General features: G+C 35.7%; 1 protein-coding gene across 3 annotated transcripts; it reads left to right on the top strand.

Moving 5' to 3' along the window:
• On the top strand, positions 1 to 23,929 carry stat4 (signal transducer and activator of transcription 4). Of its 3 annotated transcripts, none has more exons than XM_062431424.1 (23): positions 1 to 128; positions 1,030 to 1,165; positions 5,474 to 5,572; positions 7,579 to 7,671; positions 7,774 to 7,852; positions 7,955 to 8,040; positions 8,212 to 8,363; positions 10,318 to 10,476; positions 12,648 to 12,740; positions 12,885 to 12,944; positions 13,113 to 13,133; positions 14,427 to 14,517; positions 14,641 to 14,685; positions 15,549 to 15,632; positions 15,723 to 15,821; positions 17,525 to 17,660; positions 17,829 to 17,881; positions 18,993 to 19,087; positions 20,641 to 20,777; positions 21,140 to 21,331; positions 21,868 to 21,913; positions 22,071 to 22,176; positions 23,132 to 23,929. In XM_062431424.1, the coding sequence occupies exons 1-23, from the start codon at positions 1 to 3 to the stop codon at positions 23,153 to 23,155; spliced, it is 2,214 nt and encodes a 737-aa protein (XP_062287408.1). In that variant the 3' UTR covers positions 23,156 to 23,929. The 3 variants fall into 3 exon arrangements, with proteins under 3 accessions (XP_062287408.1, XP_062287407.1, XP_062287409.1); XM_062431423.1 differs by having other exon boundaries at positions 14,424 to 14,517; XM_062431425.1 differs by lacking the exon at positions 23,132 to 23,929 and having other exon boundaries at positions 14,424 to 14,517; positions 21,868 to 21,937; positions 22,071 to 22,167.
• Positions 23,930 to 24,216: the final 287 nt, after the last annotated feature.

Genomic DNA, 24,216 nt, shown 5'->3' with positions numbered 1-24,216 from the left:
ATGAGTCAGTGGAAGCAGATTCAGCAGCTGGAGATCAGACTCCTGGAACATGTGGATTATCTGTATGATGACAATTTCCCCATGGACATCCGGCAGGGTCTGGCCAGCTGGATCGAGTCTCAGGATTGGTGAGTCCTGCAGTGTTTGTGTGTTTCTTTGATAGAAATGAGTTTAAATGAAAAGAAAAAAAGATTTGTGAAGTAACTGGGTCAATCTTCCTGAAAAAAGTGTGCCATAAATTAAGAAGGTTACTGTTCTTCAACCCTTTTGATTACAGTCATAACCCTCGTCTCATTTAAGTTAAGTTAAGAGTTAAATATTTACATTTTACAATCAAAAAGTCAGAAATTAAAAAAAATGTTTTTTAAAGTTATCGTGAAAATAATCCTACCAAGACTAATCCATTGAGCATGGAGCCATGTCTTAAGTCTGTATTTGTAAACGTTTTTACTAAAAGACAAGAAGATGGGGAGTTTGTATAGGAAAACCAAAAGAAGCCAACGACTATCTCCAAAACATCAACTTCACATTTTGCATACCGATGATAAGGTGCATCAGATCATTTGTTCAGAAGGAAGAAAACATCTGTAAGAAGTCACAAAAACTGAGAGTTAACAGACTTTACTATTGACTTTTAGATTTGATCGGAAGTTTGATCGGAAACCGTGTTTTTTAATAATTTGGCCACTACAATAAAGGCTTTTTAATACTTCCTTCTGCGCCATTACAGTTTCACAAATGTCTTGTATCTGGAGTGCCTGGAATGCTTTTTTGTTTGAAACATCTAATTTTCTCCATTTCTAAGAGCACCCAACATATTTTTGATCTAAGTTTGATTATATAGACAGTCATTTCTTTTCCATTACACATTGTTATTTGATACATTATCATAAAAATATTGATCAAAGCCACTTTAAAGCTGCACTAAGTGAGTTTTTGGCCACTAGGTGGCAGTACAACAAGCTGTAAACACAACACCGACATATTATCAGTTTGTGAAGCTGATATAACGAAGGTGTTTTGTTTCAGGGACACGGCGGCTAACGATGAGTCGATGGCGTCAGTGATGTTCACCAATCTGTTGACCCAGCTGGAGATGGTTCGTTCGCAGGAGCTGAACTTCCTACAAAGACACAACATGAAAATAATACAGCAACAGCTACAGGTGCGGCACTCTGCTCTGTCTTTTCAAGTTCTAGTTATGGCAACTTCAATCGCAGAGATCAACCCAACTCGATCCATTTTCAAATACAAATGTGTTACTTTACTATAGTAATTTTTGCTTTACTTCAAAGTTTTACTGCATTGTGTATTTTACACTGTTCAGTTACACCAAAAGTCAATCCCAAAAAATTAAAAGCATATCTTTCTTTCAGTTAATTGATTGGTCAATTCATGCTGATACAACACGTCATAAATAGAGCCTGTCCTCCTAAGAAAATGCTACAGGTCGTTAATTCAGTCACCAAAAACTACCTATTGTTACCTTTGAATGACAGGCGCCATCTAGTGGCTGTGCCAATTATGACACGGAGAAGTGACAGTTCGAATGATGTCTAAAGTGGTAAATGTCCATATTAGGAAGAGGCAGGTTGGGCAGGTAGCAAAAAAATTGACTACGCTGCAGAAGGCCAATGTTCGCTTCCTGCCTTCAACCTCAACATTTAAAAAAAAAAAACCATAACTACGATTGTTGTGGTGTTTACTGTTGCCATGATAACAAAGGTTGCCCAACTTTAAGGAAGTAGTACTTTTAACCCACACCATAATCTTATCTTAAATCAAATTAAGTGGTTTTTGTGCTTAAACCTAACCAGACTTCAACAAGAGTGCTGTGACAGTCTTATACATTTTTAGTTTGTAACTGTGATTAGTAGCATTTTTTTGGAAAGGTGGCATATTACAGTGAGCCCCAATGAGTCGTTCAGTGCACCGCAGGTACAATCAACCTATGTGATTATTTATTTTTGAGGACTTGTTGCATAAGTGACATAAACAACTTTCACTACGCATGCACTAAATGAGAAAGCGGAGTGTCTTCGCAGTCGTCTGCATCAAACAGAGTAAACAAAGGAAGTGACAAAGCAGCTCTCGAGGTACAGCATCTAAAACTGTATAAGAAGGTAACAACACTTCCAAAGACAGAAGAAGGTTTTAAAGACTACAATAAAAATACACTACAACAACAGACCCTTTCTATATCTCTGCCTGTCTATTTGCATTTGTGTATATATCATCATAAGCAAGATACAACTGTTTTATTTTGATTTGACATCTTCACCAATTGGAAACAATCTGATATTACTTTTACATGAATTGCCCAAAACGTTAAAGGTGTTTAAAGGTGTTGTAGATATCATTCTTTCGAGTACAAAAGACAGTTATCTGCTTCTACAGTTGAATTGAAAACATTTGTAATAAGAGGAAGTGTGATCTATGGTGTGTGTATGTGTGTACTGGAGGTGAAAGGGAAGTGAAGTATAGTAGCTGTACAGAACTGTAGCTGCACTTCATATTTGCTACCCGCTTGACTAAAGTCTATATTTGTGGTGTTTTTAGCCAGTGTTCAATATTTTACTGCTTGATTACCTGAGAAACCACAACTTCCGCTATTATTGTCCGGTGTCTCAAATGTCAAATGAAGACGGTAAAGGTCATACAAGGAGAAGTAGACGTAGTTTAAACAAAATGAATGATGCATTTGTTGGTTAAAATGTTTCCACTGTCATATTATGATGATCTGGAGGTTAGGGTTAGAGTAAATGAGCGCCGCATAGGTTTGTCCAGGAGCGGTACAGGATGTTTGATTGAGGTCAGAGCTTGACAATGTTATTAACCTAATTCTGGAAAAGACTCATACCTTTGCAGAACAAACCTGGGAGGTTCATACTGCTGTTTCCTGTGCATGTGTTTGAATGTATGTGTGTCAAAACCAACACTACTTAGAGGAAGCAGCAACTCCTTTGTGGTATTTAAGGGTGATGGTGGGTTGTTTTTCTTACTGTACTGTATGTGTGAGTGAAGTTTGTATTGTCGATAAGAGAGATTCAAAGCATAGCCATGATCATGAAAGCTCTTCCACTTGTCTTATCACACTGTTGAACTTTTCTTGGGAAAACCCCTCTGGTGCACATAAAAAGATGTATTTAAAATATTCCCTTGGATCTTTAAAAAGGTCTTTATCAGAAATTCAAAAAAAATGTCACCACAGTGTTGGTTTGACCTACTGAAGTTATCTCTGATATGTTTAGATAAGCATCAAGACAATTCCAGAGTAACTTTTTGATGAGTGATTCATGTCAAATGGAAAGAGTCAGTCAGTCAGTTTGTGATTTAAGGCTTTCAAACACAGTAATATAAACTATGCCAAGCTAAGCTAAGCTAAATTAGAATTGAAAATTAAATTAAACTTAACTAAACTACAACTTAAACTAAACTAAACTAAATTAAACTAAAACGTAACTAAACTAAACTACAACTTAAACTAAACTAAACTAAATTAAACTAAAACGTAACTAAATTAAACTACAACTTAAACTAAAATAAATTAAACTAAAGTACAACTTAAATTAAACTAAACTAAAGCTTAAACTAAACTACAACTCAAAGTAAACTTAAATTAAACTAAACTAAAGCTTAAACTATACTACAACTTCAACTAAACTACAACTTTAAACTAAATAAAATTATATAAAAACTAAACCAAACTTAAATTAGACTAAACTGCAACTTAAACTAAACAAAATTAAACTTAACTTAACTAAATGTAACTTAACTTAAACTAAACTTAACTAAACTAAACTAAACTTAACTTAAACTAAACTAAACTAAACTAAACTAAATGTAACTTAACTTAAACTCAAACTAAAACTAAAACCAAACACTCAGTGGTGACTGCTGTCTTTTTGCCGGTGCCTTGTGGTTGTTTTTGTAATGAAAGTGAACATGTAGGTGTGTTTTTTGCATCCTCAGTCATCACTCTGGCGCTGATGCTGATGCATGAAAACTTACTCACACCTGGAGGCGGAAGAAAAGTTTCCTCTTCCCACAGCAAAATTTTCTGCACTTTTCTCAGTGGTATTCTGAACTGGCTGATGAAAGAAATTACCAGACAGTCTCAACATCACTGTCTGGTGATGTCTGTGGTGGCGTGAGGGAAGGTGTTTTTGTTGGCATGAGAGACTATAAACATATATATATATAGTTTAGTTATCAAAAAGGTTTCTAAATATGCCAGAACATTTTAAATTCATATAAAAAAATAAAACAATGTAAGCGATCCGTATCAAGACTGTTTGTCACATAAGCATTAATTTTTTTTTTTTTTAATTATTTCTATAACATTAGCAGATTTTAAAACTCTCAAATACTGTTTGAAATACTCCATACATACTTGATATGAATAAAACCAAATTCTACCAATACCAAATTGGAGATGCTCCAAAGCCAATGATGGAGGAAGTAAAGCAGCAATACTGCAACACTTACATCCAATTAATTAATTATAAGTAGAAATACTGTGTAAAAATGATACGTTAAATTAACTTTAAGTGTCAAAAGTAAAAGTCCTCATATACTCAGATATATCTGAAATATAAAATGTGAGTGTTATTAAATCATATATTCAATTACTGAATTATTATTACTGATGTATTAACGTTGTAAGTAGCATTTTACTGTTGTAGCTGGTTGAGGTGGAGCTAATTTTAAGTATACATTAGTGAGTAGTTCAAATTTATAACAGCATGTTTTGTATATAACAAATACTATAATAAATTATACTGTAATTAATTAATTCCTTTAATGAGCTGTGTCACTTTTAAGAGCAGTCTTCCCTAAATTCAAGTAGCCGCAAAAGCACTAAATAATTATTTTGTTTAAGCAAATAAACTGCAACAAGACATAAGAACTTAACGATGAAAACAGGTTTACATTTTATTTCTTACATCATTTTTTACTAGTTTAGACAATTCAAATATGGTCCCTTGAAATATTTAAAGCTGCTGTTTTAACGACATTTTGAACTTATCTTCAGTATTCTTCTTGAACAATATGAACAAATGCCAATGAATTCCACCTGACCGTGATTCTGTACATGACTATTTTCTGTTTTGTTTTTGTTTTGCTTTCGTTAAAGCGTGAACTTTCTTCCTGTTTCTTTTCTTTAAATATGCGTTACCATTAGAGGCTGTTACGCCCCGTGGGAAAAAACTGGTTTTGCTCCAGATGCACACCTTTAATTACAGGTCTCCTATTTGACTGGTGTATTGCTCAATCAAATTGAACTCACTCTTTTTCTGATTCAAATACATTAAAGAGAAGTCCAATGACAGCAAATCTTTGTTAAAACTACTTCCTCCTCAGTGGGTTGCTTGTTGTCACATAAACACTGTTTCCTTATCTCTGAATTTCTTTGTTTTTCATGTGTGTGTGTTTGTGTGTCACGTGTGTCTGTGTGTGTGTCGACCTCCAGGTGAAATACACAACCAGCCCCACCGTCATGGCCAGAGTGATCTCCACCTGCCTCAGGGAAGAGCGGCGTATCCTCTCCAGCGCCTGCTTGCAGGAGCAGGTTTGTCATATCTCAGTGGGAAAGTCCCTGTGATTCCTCATTAACAGCTGCTGCTGGTAAATTAGAGATTTGCTTCCTGGAAGACTGTGCTGTTTAACATACGCCCCCTCCCTATTCCCAACTGCTTCAACTTTATTCCCAACAAACACTTTGGCTTGGTAAAATCATTGAAGTACTGCAATAACCAAGAACAAGGTAACAGTATGTATAAAGATACATGCTGTAAAACAGTATGGACAATAAATGATGATAAAGAATAGTTTTAGGAAGCAAAAGTAAACTATTTTTATTGGGAAACATTTAGAAATTATACTGTAAAATCCTTCAGTACAGATAGTTTGTTGTGGCTTTAATCAGTATTAACACTATATTAACAATGGATCTTGTTGACTGTAAAAGTTGTCGCTTACTGTGATGGACCCACCCATTACAATCGCCAACTCCTCAGTTCCTCTCACCTCTCACAGAGCTGTATCGTGTCGTTCAGCTCACAGTTTTGTTTTTTTCTGGATCACAGTTTTCATTGCTCTAATTTGTAGTCGCAGCAGGCGTCAGTTTTCATGCTCTAAAAGCTCTAAAAGCCTGCAGCATGTTTGGTTTTAGCAGCCTTTAAATCACATCAGTGTCTATTCCAGTGTTAAAAATAAGCATTTGACAAGCTTTAAGTACTTTGAAACACAGGAACATCATCTCTGAATACCTTTCTACCCTTTAATTTATGGGTTGTCAAGTTGTGGTAAGTGTTCATTCTGTATTGCATTTACGTCTTTAGCTCATCAGGAAGTCCTCCAATTGACTCTTTGACCTCGTACCTTCTAGAAACAAAAGCATTTACATTTACAACTGACGACTTTATGGATTAGTATAACAGCCCTTCTTTTATTACTTTAGATTAGATTTATTCACATTTAGTCATTTCTTGTTAGTCATTTCAAGTGCAAATGACTAACAAGTTTTTGCAGATGGCTTTTTAGAAATTAAAGACCTTTATTAATGTCATGAAATAATTAATATACCATAAAAAACGGTGTACAAGACACAGTCTATTTTGTAGGGTCTCATGTTGGGAAAAACACGTTTCCATTAAAGGCTGGTTTATTTGAAAGTACCAGTAGCTATTCATTTATAAACATATATGTTTATACTCCAAAACTTTCAATTAAAACACAGATATTACACCTGTTTTAATTAAACCTTTTAAAAGAACACAGGAACTTTAAATATTTGATACAGTCCCAAAAACTCTTCATCAGAGCTGTGGCTGTGCACAACTAGACTACTGCACCTGTGTAGAGCTTTTGCACATCACACTTCAAAATCAGTTTGGTCTGTAAATACTGAAACATCACAGCAACCAGTGTCCCAAAATACTTCTGATCAACACACAATCATTTTTCTGTCCATCATACAGCAGTAACACGTCTATTTTTATTAGCTACCGACACAGCTGTGGTGTGGAGTGTGCAGCGCGTGCTTGACACCGCTGTTTATAGGACGTTATATAAGTGTGGACGCTCACATCATTATCTTTACAGCTTAAGTTATTGTTCTTAGTGTGGATGCATTTTACACACTTATGATCATATCCAGATCCAACCTCTCTCTGTATTTTACTGGTGAATAGGAACAAATATTGCGTTAAAGGTGCGTCTTATACATCTTTTTTTACGGTTAATCTGTTTTTAGCAACTCTATAGAGTTAGCAATGCCATTCAATGGGTCCACCACATGCGATTATAATATCTTGAGTATTGCACATATTTCTATGAACTTTGGTACAGACAATTGTTGTTTCCAGAGGATGAAGCCTACAGACTTTGGTGATCCCCTGACATTTCCCCTAGCACCACCAGCAGGTCACATTTCAGTTTATCTAATACATTTGTGACCAAACAACTAATGACATTCCCATTAGCTTCAGCTCAAACAAAAATCAGCGAGTTTGCTTTGTCATTACTCATGTTTTTTTAGAAAAGAATATTTATTTAAATGCACATTTTCAACAGGGTCCTCTGGAGAAATCGTTGCAGAATTCAGTGGCCTTCGAGAGGCAGAAGAACATGGACAACAGAGTTGGGATCATCAGGAACAGCGTGCAGGTAACTACACATAAGAAACATCAAAACAAGGACATCACTTTGACACCAGCTACCTCATCATATCCTGTATGAAGATAAAAAATAAAAATAAATTGTGTCTAGTTGATGGACCAAGCTGTAAAATTCATCGAGGACATGCAAGACGACTTTGATTTCCGTTACAAGACCCTACAGTCTCGAGGTGAGCCATTTCATAAGCTCAAACACTGTAATTTCCTCCTACTGTTCAAATATCTGCAGAGCCAGAACTACACTTTGATGTGTTTGTGTTTGTGTGTAACAGACCCAGTAGAGAGGAACTCTGACCAGATGAAACAGGAAGTAACAAGACTACAGGATATACTCAACAGACTCGACTTTAAAAGGAAGGTATGCCTTTGTATCAATGTGCTATGTGAGAAACAAAAATACAACAAAAAAAGTTTTCAGATGTAAAAGTGACAAAGACTCAAACACGTCATGGGTAGGCAGATTAAGACTTGTTGCATCGCATGATTTGCACCTCATGACCATCACAGCCGTTATTCGTACCTTTGTTAGGAGATCCTGTCAAAGATGGACATTGTGATCAAGGAGATTGACGACCTGGTGACTTCTCAGCTCAGCCCCGAGCTGCAGGACTGGAAACGCAGGCAGCAGATCGCTGCCATCGGTGGTCCGCTGCTCACCGGCCTGGAGCAGCTGCAGAGTTGGTAATAAACTTCAGTGAACGTTTACCGAAATCATTACTTCCAGTCATGGTAGATAAAACTACAACAGGCAATGTCTGGCATGAGATTCAATTGCAAAACATTCCTTCCCTCCCCTTCTTCTCCATTGCGATCGGCCCAACCCTTCAGCTTGGAGACTCGGTATGAGCTCTAGAGATGTAGGCTAGGAGTGTACTGATTTAGCCCCCTGCCATGACTTTTGCCTTTATTGATGGATTAAAAGGTAAAGGTCTCTTAAAAACTTAAGAAAGGAATATGTCTGTAGCCATCTCTCTGTATCTCTGTTCAATGAGCCTGGGTCACAGAGGCCTGTAACAGAACAGAAACAACACTGCTTTGAAACAAATTTCAACTAAAAGAAAATATGTGGGGGGGGGGAAACTTGCATATAGTAGCTTTAACGACAAAGACTGCAGTACACTAACAAGTATTAAACCACAAACCTGAAGATTTCACATTAACAATGATCCCTGCAGGGAAACTGGGACATTATCAGAGCTGAGAAAGGACAGATGACACCAAGAGACAAAAAACAATAACAGAAATTAAGTTTACATTTCCATATGGGCATAAATTAATCCAGATAATGAGCGATTGTCATACAAATACAGTTACACACTTACATACACATATGTAGGTGTCATACACAGAAAACATGTACAGCATGTGCACAATATGTAGATATGCATTGTTGTCCATTACCATTGTTAGGAGGTCTTGCCAAAGATGGTACCAATCGTAAACAACTTTTCCATCATACAACCAACAACATTGCTTCATTATACCACCTTATGTCATTCAAACACACTGCCAATATTTGTGTGGTACATTTCCTGTTCAAGCCCTGACATCATCACTGTTATTTTTAGTAGATGTGATAAAGTTTCTCCAAAACCACAGAAGACATTTACATGCAGAATCAGTGGAGTTTCTTGTCATTTTTACTAATAATATCAGTGACATATTTCCATAACTTGTGGGTTGATGTTCAGTTGCCGCATTTACTGAACCGTTATTCCACTGCCTATCATAACCAAGGCTCAGTCTGAATAATAAACATTTCATATAAATAGCTCAATCAGAATAAACAGTCTCATTTGGAGAAACGTGTTATTTTGTCTGAAAGAGCAGGGATTAATAATCTGTGATGGAAACATATTGTCCCATTGCTTTCTAGAGTATTTCTACTTGCGTCAAAGACAAGATGAATCACTCTCTTCCTTTCATTGACAACTTTTCTTTTTTTAACTTTCTTTTCAGTAAATGCAGCAATTGTATGTTCTTATAAAATGGTTGTTTTTTTCCAAATAAAAGCACAGCAGTGAATCCAGCTGTTATTGTGCTTTAAATTGGCTTTGCTATACCATTAACAAGAAATATACAATGACAGTATTGAGTTTAGGTATAAACTATAGTTAGTATTACCATTAATAGACATCTTAACTGAATGTTTGAGCAAAAGTTGTGTTTCGAAAAGTTTTTAAAAGCATGTTGGTAAAATATATAATTTGTGTAACACCTCTGAAACTAAACTACATCAACTAATTTTATGTATTATTGGCCAAAACACCAAACTAGACACAGTCAGTTAAGTTTAATACTGGTAATTTTTCTTTTCTTTAATATTATTTTGTATTGGTTGTTTTGCTTTTTTATTTACTTATGTACTTTTTTAGTTTTTTTTTGTTTCTTTGTCCTTTGTTTCATTTTAAACTACCATGTGGTGGTTCTTGTATGTGTCCTTTTATAGTAAATGTTTGTCCATCGAAAGTTAAAGACCAATATAACATAGAATAATAAGGGGAAAAAGGAAAGTAATGAATAAATAAAGTAGTAGTTTCAGTTCAGAGTCAATCCAATGAAAAACCAACAGAATATTTGTACATTATGTAAAGTCTGCCAGTCCGCTCATCATCTTCTCATCTGCCCCCCCCAGGTTCACTCTGACGGCCCAGAGTCTCTTCCAGATCAAGCGTCAACTGGACAAACTGGGAGAGCTGGTTTTAAAGGTCACCTATGAGAGTGACCCGATCCCCCTCCAAAAACCTCAGATGGAGGAGCGAGTCAAATTCCTCATCTACCACCTCATCAAGAGGTACTCCTGAATGCCACACAGTACTAAAAAATGCAGCACAGTGTAACATAATACAGGTGTACTTCCTGTAAAAGAAACTTAATTATTATCTTAAGTTGCTCGCCAAATTAGTCACGTGCTGTTTAAATTTTAAGTTGGTTTGATCATGAGTGCTCTGATGTACAACACTTATATTTTGGATTTTTTTAAAGGGTGTTTCCAGTTGAACATGTTTCCATTTCCAAGAAATAGACAAAGATCATGAAAAGAAATTGAGCTGACAACACCTGACGGAAGTCAACATGCCTGTACAAGTAAACAGTAAAGGTGTGATGGCTTTCTGGGAAATTCAAAAAAAGAGTATGAGTTTAAGTCATTTATGATGAATACTGTAAGTTTATAATCAGTTCAACCTTTATTTCATTTCAACCTTTCAACTCAGCCGAGCAAAAAGCACAAACAACACATCCCAGACACAAGAAATACACTTAACATACATAACATACTACATAATAAAACCAAATTAATGAAACACTAACATATTAAAATCTTGAGTAATAAAAATGTACAGCAAAAGTGAGTCAGCTAAAAACAAGAGTAGTTGGACATAAAATAAGATGAAATGAAAAATGAAGTTCTAGAAGAGAAACCGGATTTGCACCAGAAGGAAGTTCAGTAAAAATAGACGGCACCTGCAACGTAATCACTTGGGCGTGTATGATAAGAGACCGCATTAAGAGACAACAACAAAGTGATATATAAGGAAGTAAAAATCCAATAAGGGCGTCATAAATAAATAAAACCAAGCATTAATCAGAGAGAGAGAGAGAGGGCCAACCAACCTTTTCATTCAGAATGAAGCTGAAGCGTGCATGTATAAAATATCATCATGCGCTGTCCACGCTGAACAACACAAAGGAGGAGGGCAACCTTTGTCCCGACAGCAGTCCAGCTCCTGAACACTGACCCCTCCCTGTCCCAACATCATTGCCCCTTGACTGACTGAATGCATATAGCACACAGCACTTTAGCATGAAGCACAGAGCACTTTGACTGTGATGGCTGCTGCAAATACTGACTATAGCACTTTATATGATTTTATGTTGTTTGATGTTCTGTTTGTCCTTTTTTAATGGTGCTGCTCCTCATGCCTTTTAAATTACCCCTCGGGGACAAATAAAGTGTTTTGAATTGAATTGAATTGAATTGAATAATACTGATAAAGAAAAGTTACCTCAATAAGCATCCTTCTACAGAGCAGAGGAAAATATGTTTTATTCCTATAAAATAAACTTTTTTTTCCTTATTTTGCTAACTAGATTAGTCTTTTTATGTTTAAAAGTTATCGTCTCATCAGTCCCGATACTAAGATACTTTTATTAAATGACTATTGCGATATTTGTACCATTTTTAGTGGAGATGGTCATTATAATCAATATTTTTATGCTCTGATGAAAAGCATGACTTTAACTTTGTCTGAATTAAGAACTAATTGATGATTATTGTGTGCAATTTGTGGATCAGTAAAGCAAAATGTACAGTATCGGCATTACAGTATAACATAGCATCATCAGCATATAGATGAATATCAGAGCAGTCGCAGGATTGATCCTTGAGGTAAACTTTGTGTAATATGCACAAGCTCAAATGTTAAACTTCTGACAGCAACACACTGTTGTCTGTTGTTATTTCCTCACATTGTTACTATATGCAATTAATAACCCACATCAATTAATCATTAATTAAACATTATTATGTGTTAATAACAGTATCATAAACACATTTATTGTTAGGTTTCTAATAACTGTATAAACAGTCATAACCTGTTAATAGTTGCTTAATAAAAGCATTATGAGTTTCTTATAATTCTTTATAGTAGCATTACAATACCTTCATTGAATTTTTTATTATGCACTTATTAACAGTCAACAAAGGCTTTATTAACTATTAAATAATGCTTTTGCTGATTACAACAACCTCAATATAAAGCATTACCAAGTTCCTTTTCACGCCTGTAAACACTTGCAAACTGTACACGGAGTACTGCTGACACATATAATCAAGTGGCAGGATTTCCTCCTGTTGGTGCAGCATGAACCCGGCTCAGTATATAGGGCAGGCATAAGTTTAAAGTGAAATTGAAAAGTGGTAAAAAAGTGTGTAAATCATTCGACTTGTGGTCTCTTTCTCAGTTCATTTGTGGTGGAGAAACAGCCGTGCATGCCCACACATCCACAGAAACCCCTCATCATAAAGACCGGAGTACAATTCACCACCAAAGTCAGGTATCATTCCTGTTTATAACCTGATTTTGATTCATTCATATCTGTCATTAAAAAAAAAAAAAAAAATCTGGTGGTTTTAGTTTATTGTTGGTTGGTGAAAAAGTCATCATGATGCTTGCTTTCTCTTCCTGTGTTTGGTCCCAGGCTGCTGGTTAAACTTCCAGAAGTGGATTATCAGCTGAAAGTGAAAACAACATTTGACAAGTGAGTTAGAAATGTTGTGAATGGGTTGCACTTCCAGGCCAGAAAAAATCACAATAATATCAACAAAATTTACAGTTGATTTTATCTATCTGTAATGTAGGAGTTGTATCGTGAAGCTGCATATTAATCGTTATACGTGAATGTGTTTGTGTGTCTTTGTGTCTTTAGGGACCTCCCCCCTGGCAGAGTGTGAGTACAACAAAACCTCAATACAGGACGTGCTGCTGCTGTTTAAATTTAGATAAAAGAAATGTAGCGCAATGTCAGTAGGGTCGGAAAAAGAAGTGACAAACATCACATCACTTTGCTGCTTCAACAAATTAACTGTTTCATTACCACAAAGGCCACATATTGTTGCACGATTCCTGTCAAAAATATTTAAAGTCCTCGTTCAACTCAAAAACATGTTTTTCTTCTTCCCGTTACTTCAGTTGAGTGTTTTAAGCTTCACTGAGCAGAGTTCATTCACACATGTATCTGCTAGAGTGGAAAGTTTCTCTGAGCTTACTCATGACAACTAGTTTCGTGGTCAGCCAATCGTGGTCCAGTATGCAACTTATACCTTATTGTTGATTTCAATATGGGAAAATTGGCAAATGTTATTTTAATTGAATTTCTTGCATTTTAGATTATTTTTCTATCTTATAAACATGTGTGAAACTTGTGTCCAAATGAACTTTTATCAAACCTCAGTTGTAGGATTCCTCATAAATGACGACGTACATTTTCAATTTCATTAAGAAATACTTCAAGACAACAAATGTAGAAGTTCTGACCCACAAAAATGTCTTCCACACATGTTTTAAGACACATGCAAAGACCAGTAATTTGTGTCTGATTGAATTACTTGGTTAGAAGTTCTGAAAATATCTCCTCCAGCTTCCTCATTAAAAACCCCAAAATCTATGAATGTACAAATATTGTTCATATCACAAGTTTAATTGATGGACAAAAGTCAATTCTCACTGTTTGTGCACTGGAGGCTTCAAGTTTCCATATCACACATGTTTAAGTTGCATACTGGACCAGGACTGGCTCAGAACTAGTTGGGATGTCACAAATCCTGTTCATAAGCAAACACATAAACACAGTTTTAAGGTGAGCTCACAGAAATATTTCTCCATCAGCAGCTTTCTATTGTTAAACATTGAAATTAAGTAGGCAAAACATTTTTTTAGTGGAAGGGGACTTTAAAGACAGGTTTCTGAGATTGGAGTTTGAAACCACACACAAAAGCCCAAATCTTAAACTTATCATATTCTATACTTATCATATGTGTAGGTATTTCGTCTGAATAAGATAAGACCTCTTATCTTATCTTATCTTATCTTAGAAATAAGACCTACATTTCATATTTCAGCTGCTATGGTTTCATCATCTAAAGACAGACAGCGACCACTTCCTCTAATAAATTCATACTATCTAATGTATGTACAAATCTGTGAGTATTTCTCTGTTTTACCTTATTCTTCTCCTCAGAAGTCGTCAGTTTTTCATCCTGACCAACAACACTAAAGTTATGGACATTGAGGATTACTCCAACGGATGCCTCTCAGTGGAATTTAGACATTTGGTAAGACAGCGTCTGATTTTATTCACCTTTATTTACTGATACTAAATATTAACTTTAGCCAGTTATAGTCTTGATTTGATTTAAGATGTTAAGGTGACTGACACTGAGTTTCCTTTCTTACAGCAGCTGAAAGAGAAGAAATACATCAATGGCACAAAGGGAAATGAGGTAAGAAAGTCCTAACAGCTATGCTCAATACATTCGCTACTGTAAAGCTTAAAGGAGGAGTTCACCATTTTTTAAGTCTGTCCTAAAACAACAGTCAGGGACATGTACATTCATGTTGTTTTATGCTGTAATCATTCCTCCTGTTCATACTGACCATTAGAAGATCAATTACAATGTAAGTGATGGAGGACAAAATCCACAGTCCTCCTTCTGTGCAGAAAATGTATTTAAAAGTTGATATGAAGCTTCAACTTTGTCCAAATGAGTAAAATCAAGTAGATATGATTCAACATTACAGTGTTTTTAGTGCCAAAGTCTTTTTGTTACTATACTTCCACCACAGCTCAACAGGGAAACACCAAGAGGGAATTTGATGCTAAAAAGACATGATGTCAAATGTGTCAGATATCACTTGATATGACTAACTCACACTGCTGAAGGATCATATAAGCTTCACATCAACCGTGCGGAGTGTGGATCGATTTTATTGTAAGCACATTATGTAGGATGGGATCTTCTAATGGTCTGTATGAACAGGAGGAACGATTACGGCCAGAAAAACCTGATTCAATGTTATTTTGGGCTCCTGACTGTTGTTTGAAGACAGACTGCTCTCTACATCAGGTGTCCTTCTGTAGAATACTTGAATTATCTGAAAGCTGGAGGTTTAGTTGTTTAGTAACTGTAATGGTAGAAGACGTGCTATTAACGTAGTTAAAATAAAAGTTCATATGTGCACCTTGTTTTAAGTAAAATTAAAATGTTAGTTAAATCAGGTTATTGTCTGTCCCATTATTCTTAATTTGTTCTAATGAGTGCAGTAAGAAGGATAAATTCTGACAAGAATTTCGTGTGTTTTTCAGGGTCTGCTCTCCGTGACAGAAGAACTTCACTCTCTCAGTTTCGAGGCGTGCTTCACGGTGCAGGGCCTCACCATCGATCTGGAGGTCAGCTGCAGCGTAGCCTACATTTGATCTGCTCGTTTTAGGCACCCACCATTGCTGCTACATGTTAATTGTGTACTTAATTACTTCTAGACGTGCTCTCTTCCACTGGTGGTCATTTCCAATGTGAGCCAGCTGCCTGGAGGCTGGGCGTCTGTCATGTGGTACAACCTCCTGACCGATGACCCGAGGGTGAGTCTTTTAAAAAATGTCTTTAAAAAAATGGAAAGTGACACACACAATCAACTGCCAGTTCAAAATCAGCTAATAATTATGCATAGTAAGTCTTTACAATGAAGGTCTTTAAACTGAGGTATAGATATTGATATCCATACTGTAACAATTTCAATAATCAAACAGTATTAGTCTACAGTTGTAAAGACTTACCATGATAGTTTTTATGGTGGAAAATGTTCTTGGATCCTTTACTTAAGTAAAAGTAGTAATATGAAATCTAAATACTGCATTAAAAGTACATGTCCTGTTTGTGAGTAAAAGTACAGCAGAGTACAGTACAGGTATTGCAACCGTGTCTGCTAGAAATTACATTCATTGTATTTGATTATGTTCACACTGGTTATGCTAATTTGCATAAATGAAGTGTTACATTCACTCTGAGGTCTGGGTTAATGGGTGGGGTAACGTACAAGAGAGACTTGAATCCTGTGTGGTGTGGTTTAGGCAGTATTAGCACTTTGGTTTAGGTAAGTGTTAGATTGTGGTTAACATTATTAACATTGTTGTGCTTCGATTCATTGCAAACCTTTTTCTATATTAATCATCTTTTGTCTCACCTTAACCAAGTGCTGCTGGAAACAAAACGAAACTTTAAAAAGTGTAATAATGCTGCCGTCTGTCTGACAGAGGATATTACCGGTACTGCAAGATCAGATATTTGCTTCCTTTCTCCTACAGTAGCCCAAAACAGACAAACCAAACACTGACTCCAAAGAGGACCTTTAACGTTGTTAAACTACTACACAAGAAGAGGAGGTTTCGGGGTATTTAGTTGGCTGCAATATCAAACCTCACCACTAGATGTCACTTCATATTATACACTGGTCTTTTAAGAACATTTTCTCATGTTGTTGAGAAAAAATTAAATTCAGCAGCATTGTATTTTCTAGCAGAACACATTTCTGTTGCACTTTATTATTAATAATAATAATAATAATGATAATAATGATAACTTTAATTATATAGCACCTCTCATACATAAAATGCAGCTCAACGTGCTTTACATTTGAAGCAATAAAACAAAAGCAAACAGCAAGCTAAAATCAACATAGGTTAAGAATCATTAAAAAAAATAAGAGAAGATAAAAGTTTAACAGATTTTTAAAAAGGAAACTAAATAAAAACAAGTCCAAAACACAGATTAACTAAAAGCTTTTTGTAAAGGTATGTTTTAAGTTCACTCTAGTCGTATATTAATGTAATTTTTAGAAGGCGAGGTTGGATATTATCAGCTAAATTTACTTACAGATTAACAAGGGGGAAATATTCCCCTGTGACTGATATATTAAATATGTTTAATAAAGTATATTATTATTATTATCTTGATATATATATCAGGGTTTGTGAAGCTGATTAATAGGAGAGAAAAGAAGAATGTGGATATTGGAGAGTTTTCCTTGAACTGTTATTTATTTGAAACCATGTGAAAGGTTTAGAGGGGAAATGTTGGTTTTCTGATAACAACATCAGATATTGAGTTTCTCTGAAGGATCACAAGTCATAAATGGATGGGAACAACTGGTTTAATATTTAACAAGTCAGTCAGATGAATGCTGTGTAGTTAAAAGTACAATATGTGCCTCTGGACTGTAGTGAAATGGAATTATCAAGCAGCCTAGTATTGGAGTAAATGTACTTATATTACTATCTGTCCACAGAACTTGGCGTTCTTCGGGAACCCTCCTCGGGCCAGCTGGAGCCAGCTCTCCGAGGTCCTCAGCTGGCAGTTCTCCACCTTCGCTGGTCGAGGCCTGAACAAGGAGCAGCTCACCATGCTGGGAGAAAAGCTTCTTGGTGTGTTAGATGTTGAGATAAATGAAACATGTTTGAGGTTGCATTAAACTTGTGTCTTTATCTCTGGAGACTTTGGGTTCAACCACACAGATAAATGATAATAACTGGTTTTATCTTCAGACTGCTGAGTCACAGTCATTTATATTATTTTACTGTGTGTGTCTGCAGGTCAACACGTCTCCTGCAGTGACTATCAGGTGTCCTGGTCCAAGTTCTGTAAGGTGAGTGCATGTGGTGTAAAGTCTGATGTAATTCTTCCATCTAGTGGCCATCATGGGTAAAAGCATGCTGCGTATGACATTTATGTATGGAATATGATTGTTTTAGTTTAGGGTCTATATTTCTAAATACAATTGTGTTTTATAAAATTAATTTTAAACTAACTGACACAGAAAAAAATATTATTTATTTATTATTTTTATGATACAGTTCTGCAGGAGTATATTATCTATAAATCCATCTTTATTTTGTTTTCTTCTTATCTTTGTTTTCTTTGTAATACCACTCCTCACCTTTCTGGATTTACCCACTTTATATTGTAGTGAATTTATTTTATTGTTTCATTATTATATTTTATTCATCTTTTATTAACATTTTATTTTAACATTTTAACATTTGTTATCCTCCCTCTGGTGTTTCCTCACTACATATTCATAAGAGTTCCTGTTTTTCTCAATTCTTTCCTTATTTCCTTTCATTTTTGATTGTTGTTATTTTATTGAGTTTTTTCCCTTTTTTTCTATGTAGAGCACTTTGAGTTACACTACCATGTATGAAAAGTGTTATACAAATAAAGTCTGATTTATTGATTGTCTAAATTGTTAGAAAACAGTAGAAAAAATGTCTATAACAATGATCTAAAGCCCAAGTTAACATATTTAAATGTCTTTTTTTGTCCAACCGGCAGCCTAAAACCTCAAAGACATCCAGTTTACAACCACAGAAAAAAGAAAATTAACAAATATTCACTTTTTTAAGAAGCTGGAACCACTGAATTATTGCTGTAAAACTGTTTAAAAAGTGATCTTATCAAAAATAATTGCTGGTTACTTGTTTGTCAACCAACAAATCAATGAATCAGCTTATTGTTTCAGTTATAGAGTAGCTGGTTACACATAGTGCGGGAGTCAATCTGGCTCCAACAACACATTTATGCCCACGAGCAGATTAATCTGGATGTATCTGCCACATATAGATGATTTCATTTGAATGAGAAAGTGTTATTGTTTCTGTTGATCCTGCACAATCTTCATTACATAATGTAATGTTTAAATGTATATTTTAAAGCACTAATTGTTTCCCCCTTTTTTTGTATTTTGTTCATTTTTAAAGGAGAATATTACAGGAAAGCCCTTCAGTTTCTGGATGTGGCTGGACTCCATCCTGGAGCTCATCAAGAAGCATCTGCTGCCCGTCTGGAATGAGAAGTAAGACAGCAGTCAGAAGACTACTGGAGATGAAAGCATGAATAAGCTTCTCCTGGTCTGTTTGGGACATACAGGGTTCACCATGTATCCAACCTCTGACTACAGTTACCTCTACTCCGTTCAGAGAGACAGGAAAACAGATATCCAACATCAGCTGCTATAGCAACACTATCAGGGTGTCTCCTGTTTCCCCCGAAAGGAGCAGACTCACTGCTTACTACTATCTCAAGGGGGAGACAGTGCCTTCCAGGCAAGATTTGGCATGTGAAGCCTAGTTTGACCCAGTACATGCCAATGATTGTAAATGATGGAAACAGATATATGTAGGGGGTGAGCCAATGGAAAGATTTATAGACAATTAAGAGAATTTTGAATATCCTGTAATGAACTGAGAGCCAGTGTGAGGAGGCGAAGATGTGGTTTAATTTCTTGGACCTTGTTAATAAGCAGACAGCAGCGTTCTGGATCAGTTGTAGACAGGATTTCCTTAACTAAGATAACCGTCTTCAAAATGACAGAACAAACATCAGAGAAATGTGTTAATTCTCTATTTGTGGTGACTGTGTATGGCTCCTTCCTGTCTATTCAATGATGCATAAACAGGAAAGAGTGTTAAAAATGTTGCTTGCAAGCATGTTTTCTCTAGTTCTGATTATCGTCTGTGTCAAAGAAAGAAAAACTGAATTTGTACCAAATTACACTAACACATACACTCAGTGAGCACTTTATTAGGACCACCTGTGCAATATAACACAATCAAATACAACAACTCTGCCATCAATTCTACTTTCAGTTTTTATCGGCATTATCAGAACGGTGATAATTCAACTTATTACTTACTTACTAACACTACAAACACTAATAATGGACTTCAGTACCACCAACCACTACGACCTCAATAATAAACATTAAGTAGAATTATCACCTTTCTGGTAATGTCACCAAAAAGCTTCATAACAGTAGAATTTATGGCAGAGTTTGTTGTATTAGTTTGAATCAGACTGCACAGGTGTTCCTAATAAAGAGCTCAGCAAGTGTAAATCACAGCAGGTTTTGTAGTGCAACCCTTTTAGATTGAAGCATCTTATGGAAATGTTGTTGTTTTTTAAAATTTGGTCATAAACATTTAGCAGCTTGCATTATGTCAGACATGCACATCTAGATATATTGATGTTGCGGGCATGGACAATAAAAATAAACAGTATTGAAATGTTCCAGTTGATGTTTTAAACCTGTAAAAAAAAAATGTAATTTAGAGCTAAAACAACACACACTAGACAAGCAGCTTTAATCATGCACATGTAATATTTATGTCTCAGGGTGGCACAAGTGTTAAAATTGCAGCAGTTAATATTTTATTTGCTTTTTTTTATGCCAAATATTCAGACTAAAAATACAATTTCTGATTGTCTGTCAAATGCTAAGAGAAAAAACAGACTTTTTCTAGCTATGTTTAACAAAATAATGTCAGTAATGTTATATAATCTACAAAGCATGAAAAGATGATTGTTTTCCTCTTTTTTTTTTACCCCCCTCTCTTATCATCCACACAGCTACATCATGGGTTTTGTGAGCAAAGAGATGGAGCGAACTCTGCTGAAGGGCCGAGAGCCCGGCACCTTCCTCCTACGCTTCAGTGAGAGTCACCTCGGAGGAATCACCTTCACCTGGGTGGAGCACAAAGACAACGGTGACGTATATTTTACATGTTATTTATAAAGAGACAAACTGTTAATCTGATCATCAATCAATCAAACTTAATTTATATAGCAGCTTTCATACAGGTTAATGTAGTTTAACCTGATAATAAGATAGAACACGTTACAATAGTCAAGCATAAATAGATGAAACATTAAAGTTTTTTTTTTTAACAAAATAGATTGCCTAATTAGTTTGTTACTAGATGTTATTAATGAGGGGAAAATACAGACTTTTTCTGTGTATGTAAATGTATGACAGTATTTGTTTATGTTCACATATATGCATTTTATTTATTTTACTAATTACAGTTTTGCTAGCAATTTTGCTAACAGTGTCTTTTTCCCCTAACAGGAGACGTGAAGTTTAACTCGGTGGAGCCTTACACTAAGAGCCGGCTGAGCGCTCTGCCGTTTGCCGACATCATACGGGACTACAAGGTGATCTCAGACGGAGTCGTCCCCGAGAACCCGCTCAAGTTCCTCTATCCGGACATTCCCAAAGACGAGGCCTTCGGACGGCTCTACAACAGTCAGCCCAGCAAAGGCAAGACAGCACAACCTTTAATTAGTGCACTTTTTAACCCTCACATACTGTTCATATTCTGATATTTCACAGTATTTCCTCACATAATTAGTCTCTATATCAAACTCCTGAAGCACTTATCATTCATAAAGATCTCATCAGTCACAGATAAACATGATTTATCCTGAATGAAACTTTCAGAGAGCAGAGAGAGTTTATACTTTAGTTTTTATGATAAAAAACTATATAAAAGACACTATATTATGGTCCAGTGTTACCATAATACATGAGAAACTATTTCAATAAATCATATTAAATGTGAAAAACGAACATTATTGAAATTTTTAATGAATATGGGTCAGATATATTTCCTTTTTTGTATATTCTGGGTCAGATTAGGGGAAGGAATCAAATTGCAAGTGTTTAAAGAGCTTTTGGATGTTTAAAAAAAGGGTCTAATTTGACCCTGAACAGTATGTGAAGGGTTAAATCTTTGTCGTCTGACTAGATTTGAGATGTTGACACTAATCTCTTTTATATCTTTGTTGAATTTCCAGTTCATCCGTACATACCGTCTACTCTGATCCCCATCTCTGAACTGCGGTGAGTTCTTGATGCAAGATATCCGTAAGCTACTTAACTGATATCAACTATTAATCAGTTCATTGTGCTTTTACATTTAAATGTTTTACTGAATTTAGGGAACATCACACCTTTTGCTTGAAGCTGTCACCTAATCTGTATTATCAATCTGTCGCAGCTCTAACACGAGCACCACACCGCCTCCTAGTCAGTCACCCGAGCCTCCAATGACCCCCGGAGAGTTTGACATGCTCAACGAGCAGCTGTGCTTCGACATCGAAACAGTGAGTTTTCAGGCATTGGCATCTTAAGACTTTGGCTGTATTCTGTCTACTTCTCTTACTGTCAATAAATGTCATGAAAAGACTGAAACTGAACATGAAACTGATCCTAGTATCTAGTGTTGTCTCTGGATCCAAAGTCTGATACCTTTGTATCTTATACCTCTGTGCTATAGAGATCCATTGTTGTCCAAAAACTATTAAAAACATATCAGTGATCCACACTGCTGCACTGGGAGACATTGTTCCCTCATTAACATGAAGAAATAGAAAAATTAACCTCAACCTAGATGCCACTAAATCCCACACACTGGTCCTTTAAATCATCTAAGTCATTAACAAAGACATCGGCATTTGTGCGATATTTAAAAGAATGGTTTATTGCATTTGGATGAGGGATGAATTGGGTGCAGCGTTGGAAACTTTCTATGGGACTTAACGGGAATATATTGGAATTTACAAAATTGCATGTTAGCCTATAACAGGGAACTTAAATGTAGTTAGAAAAAAACCCATCTTATAGCATAATCTTGGTTAAAACAACCATATGAAATGCTAATACAGTCGAATATCTCCCCTGATCACATGCACATAGCACAGTACTTACAGCAGGGCCGCACCCTCTACATGCACTGTGCATTCTTCCATCACATGCACACAAATGATTTCTACAACATTAGACTATTGAAGCCACACATTTTGATTAAAGCTCTGCTGATGTTGCTATAGAAATAAGTCAAATTTCGACATCAGCTGCACAAAAATGAACTAAAATGATGCATTTTATTTCCATTTTCGTGTATTTAGGGTCAAATTTGTCAAAGTCCACCCAGAAGACATGTGTATATGTAGATTTTATAGCTCTTAAATATAAAAAATGCGTCAAAGTTGACCCTGAACAGCATGTAAAGGTTAAGTCAGGTCTGCCACTAATGTTGTTTTCCATTTTGTTTTCCAGATGAGTTCTCCATATTCAGAGTAAAACGAGATGAAACATTTTAATCAAAGGACCATGTTTTCACACCGATCTGACCTCAAATCATCCATCCATCATTTAGCTGTAGAGCGGCCATAGGGGGGGCGGTGAGACGCTGGACGAGAGGTATTGACCCTGAACAGTCTGCCAGACAATCACAGAGCAACCTTCAATCAACGTTTTCATTTTTACAATCATGAAACAGAGTTCACTGTGTGAAAAGAGGTTTTGTTCTTGTTGTTGTTGTTAAGTTGGATTCATTGCTTCTGCTGTTGTTGTTGTTGTTGTTGTTGTTGTTTGTTTGTTTTTTCATATATTCATAATTGGGTAACGCTTTATTTTACAGGTCCCTAAATGTTTTAAGTGATTTCCAGAGTAATTTGCAGGTATTTAACGGCACATTTTTAGGAGACGGTGGTGGAATTTGGTACAAATATCTTAATATATAATTTAACACACAAACGTACACATGGAAAAACTTCTATTTCAGTTAAATAATTGTATTTAATCTGATTTATTAAGAATTTAAAAAAATTAACATGAACAAAAATATAATGAACTAGCACTTATAAACCAAATTGTCACTTTTTCATTTTTTTCTTATAATTTGTACCAAATTGTACCTCCTCTCTGTGTAAAATGTCCTAAAAGTGAAGTGTTTAATTCCTGCAAACTTCCTGGAAATCTATATAAAAATGAACAGACCTGTAAAATAAAGCGTTACCCATAATTGTTGATTTTATATTAAATTCTGTTACTACTTTACTGAGACCGTCCATGATGAACCCTTTTCGAGATTGTAATGTACATAAAATCATTTAAATATAATTATGTTTGTCTCTTATTTAACTTATTGACATTTTCTTGGTAACCCCGACGTTTCTTTGGCCAAATTATTAAGCCTAAGCACAATGTGTTGCATATTAACCCTCATTACCATCTCCATCAGTGTGTGAGCTCGGCTGCCACCTGTCAGTCATGAGGAGGCATAACAAGGTCTGTAAGTTTACGCTGAAAAGAAGTCTGTCTGCAGGAAGTAAAGACGCCTTCGCATGACTGCCACCAGC

The sequence above is a fragment of the Scomber scombrus genome, chromosome 13 (genome assembly GCF_963691925.1).
Source record: "Scomber scombrus chromosome 13, fScoSco1.1, whole genome shotgun sequence".
NCBI classification, from domain to species: domain Eukaryota; kingdom Metazoa; phylum Chordata; class Actinopteri; order Scombriformes; family Scombridae; genus Scomber; species Scomber scombrus.
The sequence above is the reverse complement of the archived record's forward strand: the minus strand, read 5'-3'. Positions and strand labels throughout refer to the sequence as shown.

Coding starts and splice junctions, on each gene's coding strand:
- stat4 (XM_062431423.1), top strand. CDS start 1: ATGAGTCAGTGGAAGCAGATTCAGCAGCTGGAGATCAGACTCCTGGAA. Junction 7,853..7,954: donor CAAGACCCTACAGTCTCGAG/GTGAGCCATTTC, acceptor TGTGTGTAACAG/ACCCAGTAGAGAGGAACTCT. Junction 14,518..14,640: donor CAGTGGAATTTAGACATTTG/GTAAGACAGCGT, acceptor CCTTTCTTACAG/CAGCTGAAAGAGAAGAAATA.